Genomic DNA, 15,456 nt, shown 5'->3' on the forward strand with positions numbered 1-15,456 from the left:
CATATTTTGCACAATGAGCTACGTCAACTAGCCGGTATGGCACTATCATGGTGCGCTATTGTATCTAACGCGACCTCCGAGCTTGACCGTTCACACGAGGCCAATCAACACGACGCAAACACATCCTCTGAGATGTACAAGTCCGTTTGCTGTTTCAGCCCTGGTGACTTGTAGTCAAAGACAAGCTCGTGCATGGTTTCTAGTTTGCTAAAGGGCGGAGAGAAGAATTGCTGACGTCATTTTTGGTATGTGGTATAAATCTAGCTGACAGGTGCATTGATGAGGGTATTGAAACATCAAGGATGCGTGGGTTCACAGGCCGTCAGCAGCTGCGATGGCATTCGTTGCAGCGTGCTAACATGATTAGTGGCTGTAGTTGTGATTTCTGTGTCAGCTTTTGTGGTGCGCATCTCGGGGTTCGCACAACCAAGAAGTGCGAGGTCGTCGCTGAATCTACGTCTACCCCTAGACTAGCAAGGAGCTTCAACTCGGTGGCTTCAAAAAAGGCTCAACTTCTCACAAAAGCCGAATAGTTCAATGAAGGATTACATGAAAGCAGACAGGCGTATAATCCAATTTCTCTTGTCTCTATGCGAATAGAAGTATGTGAGCATATATTTCGATTCGGAGCTTCATCATGGTCGCGTTTCTTTGACTCCCTTCGCTTGTGCCCCTCGTCAATTAGCTGCCAGTTGGTCGGTCTCGCCAGTAAGGGGCTGGGGGCCTAAGTGGCAATCAAGCCTCTATCTTTGATCACGTGGGGCATTCCATGCGTCTTGACAACGACAACACTTGTGAACTCACATATATCCCATAGACCAAGCTCAGTACGGCTCTCGTCATAGACAACTGGCTGTGTATGAACATACCCTTTTAGTACAAAACTACCAGCAATCACCATGAGGAAGAAGGTGTACTTATAGTATCTATGTTAGTAGTGAGTTTGTCATGCTGGTGCTCGTTATGAAGAATGCTCTTCGCGCAAGCGTTGCTGTGTCTCTCTACCGCATCCTACATGATCATGCACAAGGACATAAGTAATAATGTGAGTGAGCTTCAAAGGTGTCATTGATGTTTAAGACTAGGTTGCGCTTTGTTAGATAAATTGCCTACCGGTGACGCTCACTGCCGCCCGCTAGACAGTTCCAAATCATGACATTGGGAGCTCTGTTCAGTCAAACTGGCTCGAACTAACATGTAATAACACATTTAGTTTAATTTAGCCTACAACTAACCATTGCAGATAGAGCCCAGATCAAAAGGTCCTAAGTTACACCATACTAACATGTGCTCCGCATGGTTGCGGGCATAATTTAACTACCCTTGTCAAGTGTCGGCAGTGGTGGCAGCCGGAGACGGTTGTAATGCTCATCCAGAAGTCAACCGTGCTTTTGCGAGTGGTAAACAGGTACGGAATCTTTTTGAGTTTTCGTAATAACTATCTCTGGTGAAGCGGCGCGGGGAACTAGACCCCTTATCAAATGGCTTCGTGTTAGTGGCGTTAAGCTTTGAGCGAGTCATGGATCTTGTTTCTCTCTTTTTTCTTAGTACTCTCTCCCTCTCCGTCTTGGCAATATCATTGCCCGGGATGGTCTAGAGCTACCAAATGAAATCTGAAGAGCCGCGTAGTAAAAATGGACCCCGTAGTTTTCCGCACCCATCAAATTTCCGCTGTGTCCACCGCATGTCGACATTCTTCGTATGTAACTTACATAGTAGATCCAGACCCGCCAGCCCGGGACGCAAGCGCAGGTCCAGCTACCAGCGCCATCTGTAGAGAATGGGAAACAGATCAGCTAGCCCCAGCCGAGCCTCGTGCTTGGACGTAGTATTGATGATCTCCGTGCATACACTTGGCACTCTACACTACGTGAAGCCGCCACCACAAGTTTGTGTTTAGTGTTCTACCAGTTGTCAAGCTGATAATAATTCTTAGACGTTGATTTATGACTGAAGAAGTCGGAGGCAAGTGTGCACATGTGTACAATAGCGGTGTAGTGCAGCTCTGATCGATGCTTGTGATGAGACTGACGTTGAAGATAGCCTGGCAATACACCCTGTTACTCATTGATAAATGTGCTTTCGGTCATATGGGGAAAGCTTGGCAGTTGCCATGAATCGGGTTATCTGCCAGGCTGCAAACGGCTCCTCGATCTACACGTCTAGCATTCCTAACCATTCGGCACGAAGCAAACGTCTATAATGCCTAGAACGGAATTGATGGTAATGCAAAAGATCGGAGAGGCCAAGGGGGATTCGCACTATATTTTCACTCGCCACATAAATGGGAAGAAGGAAGTCCTCATCCGGTCTGATTGGCGGCCCTTCCTAACACTCTAGCATCTATCGTAGCGCCCAAGTCTGACGACTGCCATGAGTTCGTCCATGCTAGCTACACGCTATCCCTTTACATCACTGACTCGACTTATAGTTAGCCTGTAAATGGTAGAAGATAAATTTCTTCTTTATTAACGATAAGACGGTACATTTCATACAAAAGCCCGTGGGCATCTTCTCGTATCCTGACATTGTGACCCACGTCGTCGTAACGCTTGAGGCTTCGCAGGATTAAGCCTTGACTTTCCATAGGACAATTTCGCACAATGTCGGACGCTGGGCTCGAGAGAAATGCGTCGGTAAGCTGTTCAGTGCTCTTCAGAGCTCTTCTTATGGGAGCCCCTGCTAGAGCAGAAGCTAACGTGGAGTCAGTTTCTGAACGAGATATGGACGCTCTACGGTATCGGAATGACAATTCTCATCATGAGACTTGCTGTCCGCCTTTACTCGGGTGGATTCAGAGGCCTTCGCGGGGACGACTTTTTCGCTTTTCTGGTCATGATCATGTACACTTGTGATGCGGCGACTGTACACCTCGTTTGTGAGTTAACTTGGGCACAGCGATGGGCTTTTATCCGACCACTGACAGCAACTGGAAGACATGCTAGGATCAAATGTCGAGGCAGCTGCTTTTCAGACCACCCAAAGTATGTTGATTATAACAAAGGAGAAGACCCACATGCGTGGAAGACTTATTGACCGATCGTTCCAGCTCTCAGCGACGCAGACATTGCTCAATTCACCCTCGGCTCCAAGTTGCAGCTCACGGCATGGTACTCATACACGGCGCTTTTGTGGTGTTTGAAAGGCACGATGCTCTGTTTTTTTGATCGGATCACCACAGGCCTCTGGCAAGCTCGACTCGTCAAGTGGCTGAAGTATATTTGCGCTGTGACTTATGTCGCAGTGTTTCTTACAGTGAGATTGACTTGAGGGAAATACCCCGAAAACCATGACTGATGGGAATTTAGGTCACCTTTGGGTGCTTTCCAACATACAAGAACTGGCAGTAAGTCAATACTCTAGCACCCAATTCTCGCCATTCAGAAATACTAACGTTTGACCAGAGTCACGCCGGACCCTGGACGTAAGTATTTTGTCGCCACTTGAACACCCGCTTCACCAACTAACCTTATCTACCAGTTAAATGCACTTTCAGAATGCAGAACTTCCTTGTAACCGTCGTGCTCAATGTTTTGTAAGCTTTGATTTCTTCTATGCTATACGATTAGCAGTGTAGACGCTGACTCATTTCACAGAACTGACGCTGCTATCCTCTGCGTCCCCCTTCCTCTGTTGTGGCAACTTCAGGTCCCATTGAAGAAGTAAGTATGATTCTCTGTGTAAAGTCTCTCCATTAGCGCATGCACATCATAAGTCCGAGCATGAGCCTGAGCTGTGACCATTCAGTCAACATTTGAGTTATACTAATCTTTTGCGTGGAATAGGAAACTCGTCGTCGGTCTTCTTATCTGCTCTGGTTTCTTCGTCATAGCAGCAGCCATCATCCGAGTCGTTCTCACCCTCGGTGCAAACCCGAGTGGCACTAACATCAACCGCTGGGGTGTGCGGGAGACCATCGTGGGTATCGTGGCAGTCAACATTCCGATCCTGCGACCCATCTTCCGTAAATCATTCTGGACGACTGGACAAATAATTAATTCAAGCCGCGGCAAGACAACAACCGGTGGACGAACCACAACGCTTCCTAATTCTTATGGACCATACGAGATGACCAGTAGCCTGAACGAAGGCAACCTCGGCGATAAACACAGAGACAGTTTCGGAGGCAGCGAGGAGTTTATCATCGACAAGGATGACCCGAAGATGATGCCCAAGGCCAATGATGTCGTTGTACAAACAACCTATCACGTCATGAGCGAAGAAAATATCCAACACTCCGGAGACAATTGGAATACGCAAGGATCAAGTTCGAAAGCGACTGCGTATAGAGGTTCTGATGCTGTATGATGCAGCAGAAATGCACTCACAAGTGCGGAATACTGAACACGACTGGATTGTATGAATAGATATGCATTTCGCTCGAAAACCCGACGAACCCAGGACTGTTTCTATAACCACGGGGTCGATATTACACAGGAAGCTTCTACACAACACACAGACAGAAGATAATGAAAAGAGTCAGCAGTCTCACTGACAACACCGACGCCATGAAGCCAGGAGCTGAATGCTTTAGACTGTGAAGAGCAGCAACAACGCGTTCGCATTGAGGGAAGATGAAGTACGTTCGGGGACTGCATTCGAGCCGAAGTGTGATAAAGCTACGGGCTGCTTTCAAGGAGTCCTGTTATACAACCTTGGCCCATGTGATGTATTGGTGATCTTGTGATTATACCAGTACCACTTGTGGAGTGGGGAGGCAAGTTTTGAGTAGATTTCAGATTCCAGCTGGTGTTATACGACCGCACTGGGCATTAGGGGGGCAAAGGCATGAAGCTCTATTCGAACAAATGAATATAATAAATCATATACGAAATCTATGTTGTCCTGATCTGTCTCCGTGTATACTAGTTCTTATTCCGTCAACCCTGGCCTCCATATTCTCGCTGACTCCATAAACACGGACTCGCCTCATGTTCTCCGGCAATATGGCCCCAAGTCCAGAAGAGAAAAGAAACCCCTGCCCCAGAATATGGGTATGCCAGCAATTGCTAGCACAATCACGGACCATCCAAATTATTCACCGTTATTAAAGGGTAGTTACCACTTGGTCAGTCACGGAGGTGAGGCGAACGTACGTTGTGAATAGGTAGCACTTGGTTACCAAGCTTGCCTTTGGCTAATATTGGGATACTATTAATTCCATGTCACCCGCATGATTCAATATTTCACTACCTGCGATTCCCACGGCAAAATAACCAAAACACACCAGAAGAGACTGCCACCACTGAGATACTTAAAAAAACGCCACCAGCCCATGCGGGAACGGCTGCAGGTGCCATTTCAGCAGCGTCCTTGAAAAGAATGATGAAGCCCCTATTGCCTCTCGTCAATGTTACACCATCGCACCAGCAATTATTGAAAAACCCAACGAGCTCCCAGAAAGAAATTAGTATTAGCCATGTCGCATTAAACACAACAATTATGCGCCCGAATATCCGCGTCGTCACGGCACATATACGATACCAAGGTAGCCACGGCGGAGGTGAAGCTGGCGGTGTGCCTGACTCGAGCGCAATTGCATTGGCCATGTGCATCCTCTGATGGCCCAGCATTGCAGCATGCGAAAAGAATGATGAAGCGAAGAGGAGAATGAACGACATGGTTCCAAGGGAGCCATATACCACATAACTCCCCGAACGGCACCCCAACCCAGTTACTTCGGTCAGATATGCGATGGTCAATGCGGCGCCAGTAGAACCCCACTGCACAAACACAGCCATCACAGTCGAGATGATCGTTCTTTGCCAAAAAGCTGCATCAAGGTCACTCCATTCTGGATATTCTGGTAGGCTTTTTGCTTCGATATTTTCCCCATCTCTGTTGGCCAACCCGCAATACTGCATCACGCTTATGTTGTCGCCCTTCAAAGACCTGTGTTGGAACTCCATGTACTCGGGCATCTCCTTCCCAGTCAGATCTCTTCGAGCACTGAGATTATGTGACGCGTGCTCAAATGTTAGATGAACCTGCTTTGCTATGTACCACCATGTGAACATACGCGCATAATTAAAGGTCGGTCCTTCTTGTTTCTCGTCGCCAGCGATACTGAAACCAAAACAGCCCGGTACTGTCTTCGCATCTTCTAGTCTGATTCGGCGGGACTCGAGTTTCCTCTTCACCATAGGCTGCATCAGATCCTTGGCATGAGATATGCGAAACGCTTTCTGTTTGGCCAAATAAGTGTACTGGCCGATCCCATTCAAAGGGTCGAATTCCTCAACGCCAGCCTTGTCGCTTGTCGCTGAGATGGCTGAAATCGCATCTTGGTCGAATGGACTGACGCTAAGTGTCCTCGAGGTAGCGTGGGAGAAGTGGCGGTTGCGTACACTGGTGTTGACTTCTGGTGGAACCACCATCGACGCTGCCACTACTGCATCATCTCGGTCTAGAGCGTGTATGATGGTGCTGTGGTCATTTTGAGTACCTACCGAAATCCAACCACAGATGACAGGAACCTGGACGGAGTAAGTGGCTCAATTCGTGCTCAGTCGATTGGATTGTACGTACCAGCCACACCCAAAGTGATCCTCCCGCCAAAATAAGAGCCTCAGTTGGATTGCCCAGAGATGACAGAAACGCAGCAATGACTGTTAATACCCAAGAAAGGATTGCCACAATGATCTGCGCGATCAGAGATAGGGTCACGCCACGTCTTGTTCTCTCAACATGCTCCCTCAGTCGTTGCCACCATATCTTGTTCTCTGTTAGTACGATCAGACTTGCAAGGCTGCCGTCCTCTTGCGAGACCCGTAATGGAACTTGTTGGCTTTCCTGGAGAAATATGCGGGCGTTCTTAACGGTCTTCTTTACAGGACTATTACGCTCTAGCTCTCTGAAATGCGTCCTAAGCCAGTGCTGATTAAGGATAGTAATCATGAGCGAGTACGTGATAAGCATCGGGCTGCCTAGAGCGATACAAAAACTCATGAAGTTGGCGATTACATTGTGTTCTCCCGTCTCGAATGGTAGCTGCGCTGTAAGTGCGAGCCATGGCAACAAGTAGTTCGTCGCGCCGGCTGAGAAGATTTGGAAGCTGAAGACCTGCATTGATGTCGGCATGTTGGGCTTACGTCTCTTGTGATTGCCTCAAACCACTTACTGTCTGTAGTTTGTCCCACCCACAATAGTCATAGCAGACGTTCAGATTGATCCCCCAGACGTTGGTGCTGTCCAGGCCGATACCAACTGGATCCCCTTGTCGATTCACCAAGCCAGCGAAGACGTTTGCAGACTGTCCACCATGCACGGCTCCATCAAGTTGTGTCACGCATGTCTGCTTCCACTGATCGGTCCCATTGTATTTGACAGCTAAATTACTCCAAGCTTTCAGCGCTTCGTCCATCTAGTTGAGACTGGGTTCAAAAAAAACCAAAGGAATGGGTAGTTTGATATTGCAAATTTGGCGAACAATCCTAGACACGGTTACGCTTTGGGTCAATGGTGTCAATTGACCTGTCGCCGGGTTTTATGCACTTTTGTATAGACCTGTCAGGCACTTGTGCGACGTCAATGCCGCATTGGTGTCATCGTTGCACAGCGATCAACAGAGAGAACGGGATCGATCTGGGTTCCGAATTTGTGACGCATGACCCCATTCCTTTCAAGCTCCCTCATAGCCGTTATCTCAGCACAATGGTGCGGCTGAGGAACAGGAGGGGATGCCAATCCATCACCTGCCATTCAAAGGTGAGGAACCCTGCCGCCAAGACGATGCTGCTGATTACATAGCATGCTCAATTGGCTATTTGCATGATTCTGGTTGTGTAGTCGGGGCAGTTTTCCCGGCTCATTCGTCCCACACGGCTATCGTACTTCATCAGTCTTGTCGGACAGGGGTTGTTAGCAGCGTGTTGGTAGCGATGCTGTTTCGAATGATAGGGCTGCTGGGTTCTCAACAAACCACTACCATCGATTGATGGAAATCTGTGATGCCTTATGAGCCCTCCGAAAGTTGCTGAGTCCTTCACCGAGCCCTTGAGTTTGTCTTATCGCCAACGAATGGCAGACGCTGTTCGCAGCCCTAAAGCGCCTTGGCATGCGAGTGTTTGGCGCATGATTCGATGCCTAGCGCCTCCATGACAGCTCGGGAATGGTCTAACCTAACCTAGGTTAATGCCATGCGACGGACAGCCTGCCTGCGAGATGCCCCCCAATGCGGAATTGCTTCGTCGTTAGTTTCTTATGGCCATGCCAGGTTTTTCCAATTGTTCTGGCGTATCTTCTGAAACAGACCTGGCTGCTTGGCATGTTCTGTTTCAAGAAAATTATGTTCATGGCCATTGAATGGCGCAAAGGCTGGAGGTTCGATGCGGAGATAGGACTTGAGCTTATTGGTGTTACATTTGGTTCTACGGCCGGTTCACCTGCCCTTTAGAGGCAGCTGGCTCGACTTTGTCCATATATAGATCCCGGAACCGTCCTGGGCGATTATACAGCGACTTGACGGCGTGATCCATCAACAACAAGAACTTATCCTGGTCCATCACGACATCTTCGTTGTGCCAGTCGTCTTTCGTCTCGGCAATTTTTCCGTGCGCCCGATAGTACCTCAAATTTCTTTCCATCGCCATTGCATGGAAACAGTTGATGCCTGTATCTGGCATGATCTCCACCATGGCTCCCCGACCTTCCTTCATGAACATACCCTGCGTCATTCCAGCGCCGTGGATTCCCACCAAAATATCCGTTCCCCGCGCGATTTCGATCTGCTTTCGAAATTGCAGCCCCGCCCAGTCGACGACTTGAACCTTGACGTCGGGATGTGCGCGCCTAGTCGCATTGACCAGTGCGCCCAGATTGAATAGTCGCCTTGTCTGTTTCCGATCTACTATCGTCATGGTAAGTTGTTTAGGAGGCAGATCGCTCCTGTCATCGTGGATACCATAGAAGTCCAGCACGCGCTTGACGAATGTGCGCCGGACCACATTGACGCAGCCTTGCTGTTCCCAGTTGTCGTGCCAGACTGGGTTCGATGCACCGGCTAGTGGTATGATAATATTGCCCAGCGGTCGGCCCCGGTTCTGTTCTACGAAATCATGGAAACGAATAAGAGGAGTGGACGAGAAGAGTTGCCAGAGGTCCCAATATGGACCTTCCGGATGGTCGTCGAGGACCACGATTTGGGTTCCCTGAAGATCTTCGGGAAACTTGAAGAAGGCTTTGCCTGTGTTCGGGTCCCGTGTAGTCCTAAGCACATCCATGGTGTAAGACAAACTCATGATTTCATGGAGCGAGTGGAAGATGTTGGCGTCTCCTTCGCGCTTCAGTAGAATAGTGAAGTTGCGTGCATTGGGTTCCACGGTTTCGTTCCCTATGTTGGACGAGGCGATTGTATTTTGGGCGTCTCGAGTATTAATATGCACATATTCCTGAAGAATATGATACGGTCCTGTTCCGTACCAGTAGCTATGCAGCGACGTCAGGCGCACAGCGGGTTCAGTCTTTGGTGGCGGACAGTCAAAAATGAATTGCTTCGAGTGCTCATCAACTTGGACATCCTGTCCTATACAGAACGAATCAACATGTCCATCATTGTGCAAATCTGAAGGGGTATGGAAGCAGGTCAGACTTGAAGCTGATGCATCTTTGCCACAGTAATCTGCTTTTCCATCACGAAGCACATCAAAATACTTCGTGGTGAAACGATCTATGCAAAAGTCGGACTGGGTCGACTGGTAAGCATACTCCTCAGGTAAAGGCAATGGCTGATAGCTGACAGGGGCTGCTGATGGTGCCGCCGCCTGGACCGTGGTGGTGGCAGACTCTGTGACGGTGGCATAAATAGTGGTAGTGATAACGTAGGGAACCTCTGTAGAAATTACAAGAAAATTGTTCACGACTTCATCGTATACAGCCGCAGGTGATGATGGCGAATTGTTGTTTGACGCTGTAGCTTGCTGCTTGATAGGTGACTGTGCTACATCCGTGGCCTCAATGGTAGGCTGTTTTCTCCCGGCGGATGTATAGCTTCCTGATATGAGAAAACCGCCAGCTGTTTCTGGTTGATGCCTCAACTGATTGACCCTTGCTAGAATCAAGAGGATAATGATGGCAGAAAGAGCGATATGAATCGACTTCATCACGGCCAGACGGCCCCAGAGAATAGCCATAGTGAGAAACTCCGAAGTGGCCCTTTGTGAAAGCTGTCTGACAAGCCCAGCTTGGCTTGCCTTTGCACTCGACAAATGCGCAGTGCTTCTTATCTTAAGGCGCTTCTCTTCTGCCCTTTGACATCTTGTTTGTCATTGGTATAGCCCCTGCTGTGTAGAGTTTGAGACAAACCAACTGCCAACATGTTTCGTGTATCCGTGACATGTCAGCTTATGTATGGACCATCCCGTCCCTATTGCTTTTTCTACCATTGTAGGTGGCTTTTTGTCGCAATCTCACGCCCCCTGAATATTCCTCGGTGACCCACTTGGATATAGAGACTAGTCGTCACACTCAGCTTCGAATAGGAAATGGTCGTTCAGCTACCAGCCAGCCACAAACAGCTTCTGATGGAAATCATGCACTCCCATTGGAACGGAAGAGGTTTAAATCCTATGAAGTCTACAAAGTCCTTCAGAGCTGTGCCTCTGCGCAGAATTTTCGGTCGAGGTCACTGGAATGCTGCTACCCGTGCTACTCCCCCACTTTTTTAGAAGGAATCGCAAGCTCACCTCATGTTGGTGCTGACCACCTTTTGCGACAGACCACCTTGTGCGTCAGCCCGGTTTTACACCTTGAATTAAAAGATTTCAGTTCTTATTTCTACGCGTATAAATGAACTAATAAAATAGAACTTCAAAGTGTGTATATACTAGATATCATTGTAATTTTCTATTTTATTAGTTAATTTATACGTGTAGAAATAAGAATTGAAATCCTTTAATTTTAGGTGTAAATCTGGGCTGACGCAGTGGTGTGTCGCAAAAGGTGGTCAGCACCAACATGAGGTGAGCTTGCGATTCCTTCTAAAAAGTGGGGGAGTAGCACGGGTAGCTGTCGTTGTTTTCCAGTATATGCCAGCGTTTATGTCGAAACATGTACAGTAGCGCATAGTGCCCGTGGTGGCGTACATGGCCCCTTGACTGTTAAGACGGCATGGTAAACCCCCAAAGTTTAGCTGATCAACAGGCTCCGACTCATGCTTTCTTGGGATTGCGACAATGACGAGGGGGGACATCGTTCTCACACCAAAGACATTGAAAAGAGCATATATCATTGCAAGTCTCATTCAGACCATTTCCGGCAAAGGGCTTGCACATTAGTCCGAGTGAGAGGACAGAGCGTGCAGTTGACCCCCGCTATATCTTCAGTAGAACTGTGCGATGCTCCAGCATACTTAGTGCAGTTTACTGGGCCCCTACCATTACATATTGCAACGTCGAAGCGGTGATGGCGGCAATAAAACTTTAATCCCACGCCACAAATGTCGCTGGACCTCATCCCGTCTCAGTGGGGTTGACATCAACCGGCCTCCAGCTCTGTTTCGTGCTTGGTTCGGTTCGTGAGTACTGGCAAAAAGCGTAAACCAGGCGAAAGCGTCGCCTCGTACAACAAACCCCCCAGCCCCCCAAAAAAAGACCGGAGAAACAACAACGTCATGAGAGGTGTATCACAAGCAAAAATGTCTTTGGCGTAATTGAGAACGATGACAGTCGTGCGTGGCACGAAGGTTGGCTTCCACCGGTTCTTGGCTAAGGGTACAATATTGACCATGGCTACTGCAACAGACGTTTTCGAGATCGACCCAGAATCTTCCCCCACGACGAGCAATTGATGTATGATCCATCCAGTATCGACCCTAATACAGACTGCCGAAGGGAACAGTGCCCAGAAGATTTCATTTGGCATTGCTACTAACAACCCGCGGATGAGAGGGGATGTCTAGTTCAGGCTTAAATTGATGCCAATGTGGCAAATCCAAAAGCTGCAGAGGCTGCATCGTCGTCGCGAATCGCAGTTGTCGACCTATGTTCGTCGAACGAGGAGGATTAAAAGTTGCGCGTCATAAGATCAACTTTCATGGGTATTCAACCTGGTATCGACATTACACAGTCAGGTCACATGGAAATGGCTCCAAGGTCTTATCCTTTATTCGCACCGAAACTCCTGCATACCACGGGTGTTCAATTCCACTGAGAAATCTCATTGTGGCCGGTATGTTTGATACAATCTATGGTGAGTTTTTCGGATTTCAGGCTAGGCCTAGTTGTAAACATTCCAAGCCACTCCCCGTCTGCTCATTCCATGCTACAATGTTCGTGGCCTGGCATCCATTCTCCACTGCTGGTTAGTTCCGACGTGTTACAAGAATGAAGGATTGCACTCCATTGTTTTAAGCAAAAACGTCTCACCAGCAGCGGCACCCTCTCCCACGTACTCGATTTGAAGCTGTGCAACAATAGCCATGCGTATGAACACACTCTACCGTACGACAAAAATTGTCTTTGCCGTGGTTTCCGTGACGGATCTCTCGAACGAATATCTCAGGCGCCAGGATCCAATCGCGTTATCAATGGACCACTCTCAGATCTTCCCAGTATCTAATGACCCCTCCCCACGACCGGACGATGTCGTCAAGAGCGCTCTCCAGTCACGGCTAGACCTACCAGGCGTGGACGTTGATGATCTTGCATCCGAGGTCTAGGACAAGGTCAAAACTGAGGTTACGAAGGCTGCTGATGCGGCAAAAAGAGGCCTTGGCGAAGCTGTAGACACGGCAACAAAAGCGCTTGACACGGCAGTCAATGTAGCGAAGAAAACCATAGACGATATCAAAGATGCCGTCGAGAAGCTCTATAACGAGGTCAAGAAGGTGGCCGAGCTCGAGGATAAGGTTTGGGCTGCGATACATGAGTGGGTAGAGAAGAATGTGCTCCATCCTTTGAAGGTTATTCTCGACTGTATCCTAGTCAACTTCTGCTCTTCCTACTCTGGTGGCTTTCGGATTACTCGCCCAGAGGCTCTTGAAGCTCTCCAGGAATCACGGGCGGTCCCAAGATGTCGAGATGATAGACTACAGCGAGCCCAGCGGTAAAGCGTTTTCTAAACCACCGCGTAGCTGCGTTTACTACGTTTCTTACGGCATCGTCCGGAGCTGGCAGAAGTAAGGTTAGGGTGCCATCTGTCTCGTGGTTCCGTGGATTGGGAGCTTTGTGGCGGGGAAGAATGGTCGCAATGTGCCCAAATTGACGTGGAAGTCGAGCAATTAAAGGACGAGCTGAAGGCGCTAGAGCAGCAAATCCTGAAGCTTCGGGGAGAGGTGAAGGATCATCTTGCTCAAACGGTCTGGCCCGCGCAATCAGCGGGTTCGAGGAGATCCTGAGGAGAGGTGGGGGAATTTCCTAATTGGAGCATCACGACTTGACATCTCTGCTATCTACCCACAGATTAGGTGCTGTAGTGCTGTAGAACATAAGAAACCCCAAACCTTGCCATGCTGACATCGTGGGTTCTTTTTCGAAAGTTATTCCAGGTGATGTTACGTGCGCGTGTAAATACTGTACCTGAATTAGCGAATTTCTAAACCTTACTTGCGTACACCTGGTGCTGTTGAAACGCCCCCAATCGTCGAGTCTAAGAAGGCCAAACGGCGCAGAAACTCTCGTTGATTCCCCAAGGCCGCATAAGGTTCGTCTACACAGCGGGACCTTGGCCTGTTGATACGGATTAGTTACAAATTTGTATACCTCGCGTATCTTCTACTTGGTACTTCCAACAAGGACCATGCCAGCCCAACAAACTCTCTTTTATACCAAGTGTACCCCCTCACCTGCCTTATTGCTTAATTAAGCATAGGCTCATCGACATTGATTTCCTTTCCCTCGATCCACTATGCCCCCACCATAGCATGTACCCCAGATTTCCCCGCAATCGGTGTGGGCTGACCTACTCCAAGTAGCATTCGAGTGGTACCCGGAAGCTACGGATCACAAAGGGGGGAGCCCGATATAGACCTGCATTAAACTACTTCGAGCAATTCTGACGACAACCCATGACCTGAGCTGCGGCAGCTACGACTAACATACGGTTGAAATGGCGTGTGTAACCTCCAAACCATGAGCAGCTGAGCGTCATGTGCAGTCACGCGATACTCGTCCGTTCCATGATACAAACCTTACCCCGCTCGTCGCGACACAACAGACGGCAGGAACGAACTCAAACCCGTTCGATTCGAGGGCTTCAGCTGTCCGCCGATCATGCCGGACGTTTTCCCTTATTCCACGCACTTGCCAACCATTGGCATCCTCATGTCTGCACCTGGATGATCAACAAAGCTTCCCCTCTTCTTAATAATCTCGTTTCCCCTCCTCCATTCAAGCTTCCTTCGACTTCTCTCTTCTATTGCCTACATCTACTCAACAAGCAAATACTCATCTCTAATCACGAGCCTCACTTCCTTTGTTCACCTGTTGAACAAGCAATCAGCAACCGTTATCCAATTTTCGGTTACCTCCGGTTCATCCCAGGTAGCTAGCTTCACAAGCAAGACCAACACCTCCTCCGCAGGCTCTTGTTCCAATTACAAGAGCTACACTACTAGAAGTACTCTAAGCACTTCAGCAAACCCCGTCGCAATCATGACAGAACCTCTCGCCAAGGTCGACTCCGCCATTGAGGGTCTTGACCATCACGAAACCAAGCCAAAGGTTAGGAAGAGCTCTAGTGCACCTGGTGTCATGAACCTTGACGAGCTTCGTAAGTACAGCCCTGGAATTGCGCACATTTACAGCATTCACTTCGAGCTCCTCGACCCATGGCAACATGCACTCATAATCGTCAGGGGATAACGGAACACCGATCCAAGTAGCAATTGAGACGCAAAGGACGGGATGGTAAGCCACTCCCCAGTTCGATCTCCACAGTGCGTCGATCATATTGTGGAGATCATGTTCAGCAGCTCCCACTTTCGGTGCATTGCCTTGCATGGACACGACTAACCTCTTTCGCTTGCAGGAGGATCAACTCGTCTTCGACAACAGTAGAGGACAAGGAAGTCCTCAAGAAGATGCTGACCACTCCTCCCGTCAAGAGGATCGACATCGAGTTCCCTCTTGGCATGACTGTGACAGCACGAAACAACAAGGGCGTGACAATCAAGGATGCATTAGACGCCATGCACAAGCCCAACAAGAAGAGAGTAAGTCATGCTCCATCGTTGGCACGAACCTGGTGTCGTTTCAGACCGGCTCATCCATACTGACTCCTACCTGCCTAGGCGGATGACGAACTTGACAAGCCCTACCTAGAAGGTTTTGAGTGGAATGGTAAACGTGACGGCAACACAGAAGAGGAGACCAAGCATGAGTGGACAAGGTTGCACGTACGCCTGCAATCCACACCCGGCATCGCATCCAGCGGCGGTAAGAAGAAGAACAAGAAGAACAAGGACGGAGAAGCATAAGCGCGCCCCACCTACCTGCATCCACAGCTGCTCCTCTCTAATCC

At 48.9% G+C, this 15,456-nt stretch overlaps 5 protein-coding genes across 5 annotated transcripts; 3 read left to right on the forward strand and 2 right to left on the reverse strand.

Moving 5' to 3' along the window:
* The first annotated feature begins 2,336 nt into the window (after window positions 1–2,336).
* On the forward strand, window positions 2,337–4,359 carry BKA67DRAFT_130909 (uncharacterized protein). Its single transcript, XM_046095000.1, has 9 exons — window positions 2,337–2,636; window positions 2,710–2,878; window positions 2,937–2,984; window positions 3,050–3,255; window positions 3,309–3,346; window positions 3,405–3,424; window positions 3,481–3,535; window positions 3,597–3,662; window positions 3,786–4,359. The coding sequence occupies exons 1-9, from the start codon at window positions 2,604–2,606 to the stop codon at window positions 4,306–4,308; spliced, it is 1,158 nt and encodes a 385-aa protein (XP_045951715.1). The 5' UTR covers window positions 2,337–2,603; the 3' UTR covers window positions 4,309–4,359.
* A 739-nt stretch (window positions 4,360–5,098) lies between these two features.
* Window positions 5,099–7,269, reverse strand: BKA67DRAFT_130932 (uncharacterized protein). The gene is made up of 2 exons (XM_046095001.1): window positions 6,529–7,269; window positions 5,099–6,476 (listed from the first exon to the last, which is right to left on the reverse strand). The coding sequence occupies exons 1-2, from the start codon at window positions 7,078–7,080 to the stop codon at window positions 5,190–5,192; spliced, it is 1,839 nt and encodes a 612-aa protein (XP_045951716.1). The 5' UTR covers window positions 7,081–7,269; the 3' UTR covers window positions 5,099–5,189.
* A 1,100-nt stretch (window positions 7,270–8,369) lies between these two features.
* BKA67DRAFT_542175 (uncharacterized protein) lies at window positions 8,370–10,130 on the reverse strand (the record flags this gene model as incomplete). The annotated part of the gene is made up of 1 exon (XM_046101063.1): window positions 8,370–10,130. One exon carries the CDS (start codon window positions 10,128–10,130, stop codon window positions 8,370–8,372), a length of 1,761 nt encoding a protein of 586 aa, XP_045951717.1.
* A 2,285-nt stretch (window positions 10,131–12,415) lies between these two features.
* Window positions 12,416–13,045, forward strand: BKA67DRAFT_542176 (uncharacterized protein; the record flags this gene model as incomplete). Its single annotated transcript, XM_046101064.1, has 2 exons — window positions 12,416–12,649; window positions 12,683–13,045. The coding sequence occupies 2 exons, from the start codon at window positions 12,416–12,418 to the stop codon at window positions 13,043–13,045; spliced, it is 597 nt and encodes a 198-aa protein (XP_045951718.1).
* A 1,543-nt stretch (window positions 13,046–14,588) lies between these two features.
* Window positions 14,589–15,412, forward strand: BKA67DRAFT_665040 (uncharacterized protein; the record flags this gene model as incomplete). Its single annotated transcript, XM_046108486.1, has 4 exons — window positions 14,589–14,706; window positions 14,792–14,843; window positions 14,965–15,148; window positions 15,227–15,412. 4 exons carry the CDS (start codon window positions 14,589–14,591, stop codon window positions 15,410–15,412), a joined length of 540 nt encoding a protein of 179 aa, XP_045951719.1.
* Window positions 15,413–15,456: the final 44 nt, after the last annotated feature.

Source organism: Truncatella angustata (genome assembly GCF_020726525.1).
Source record: "Truncatella angustata strain MPI-SDFR-AT-0073 chromosome Unknown BKA67scaffold_12, whole genome shotgun sequence".
NCBI lineage: Eukaryota > Fungi > Ascomycota > Sordariomycetes > Amphisphaeriales > Sporocadaceae > Truncatella > Truncatella angustata.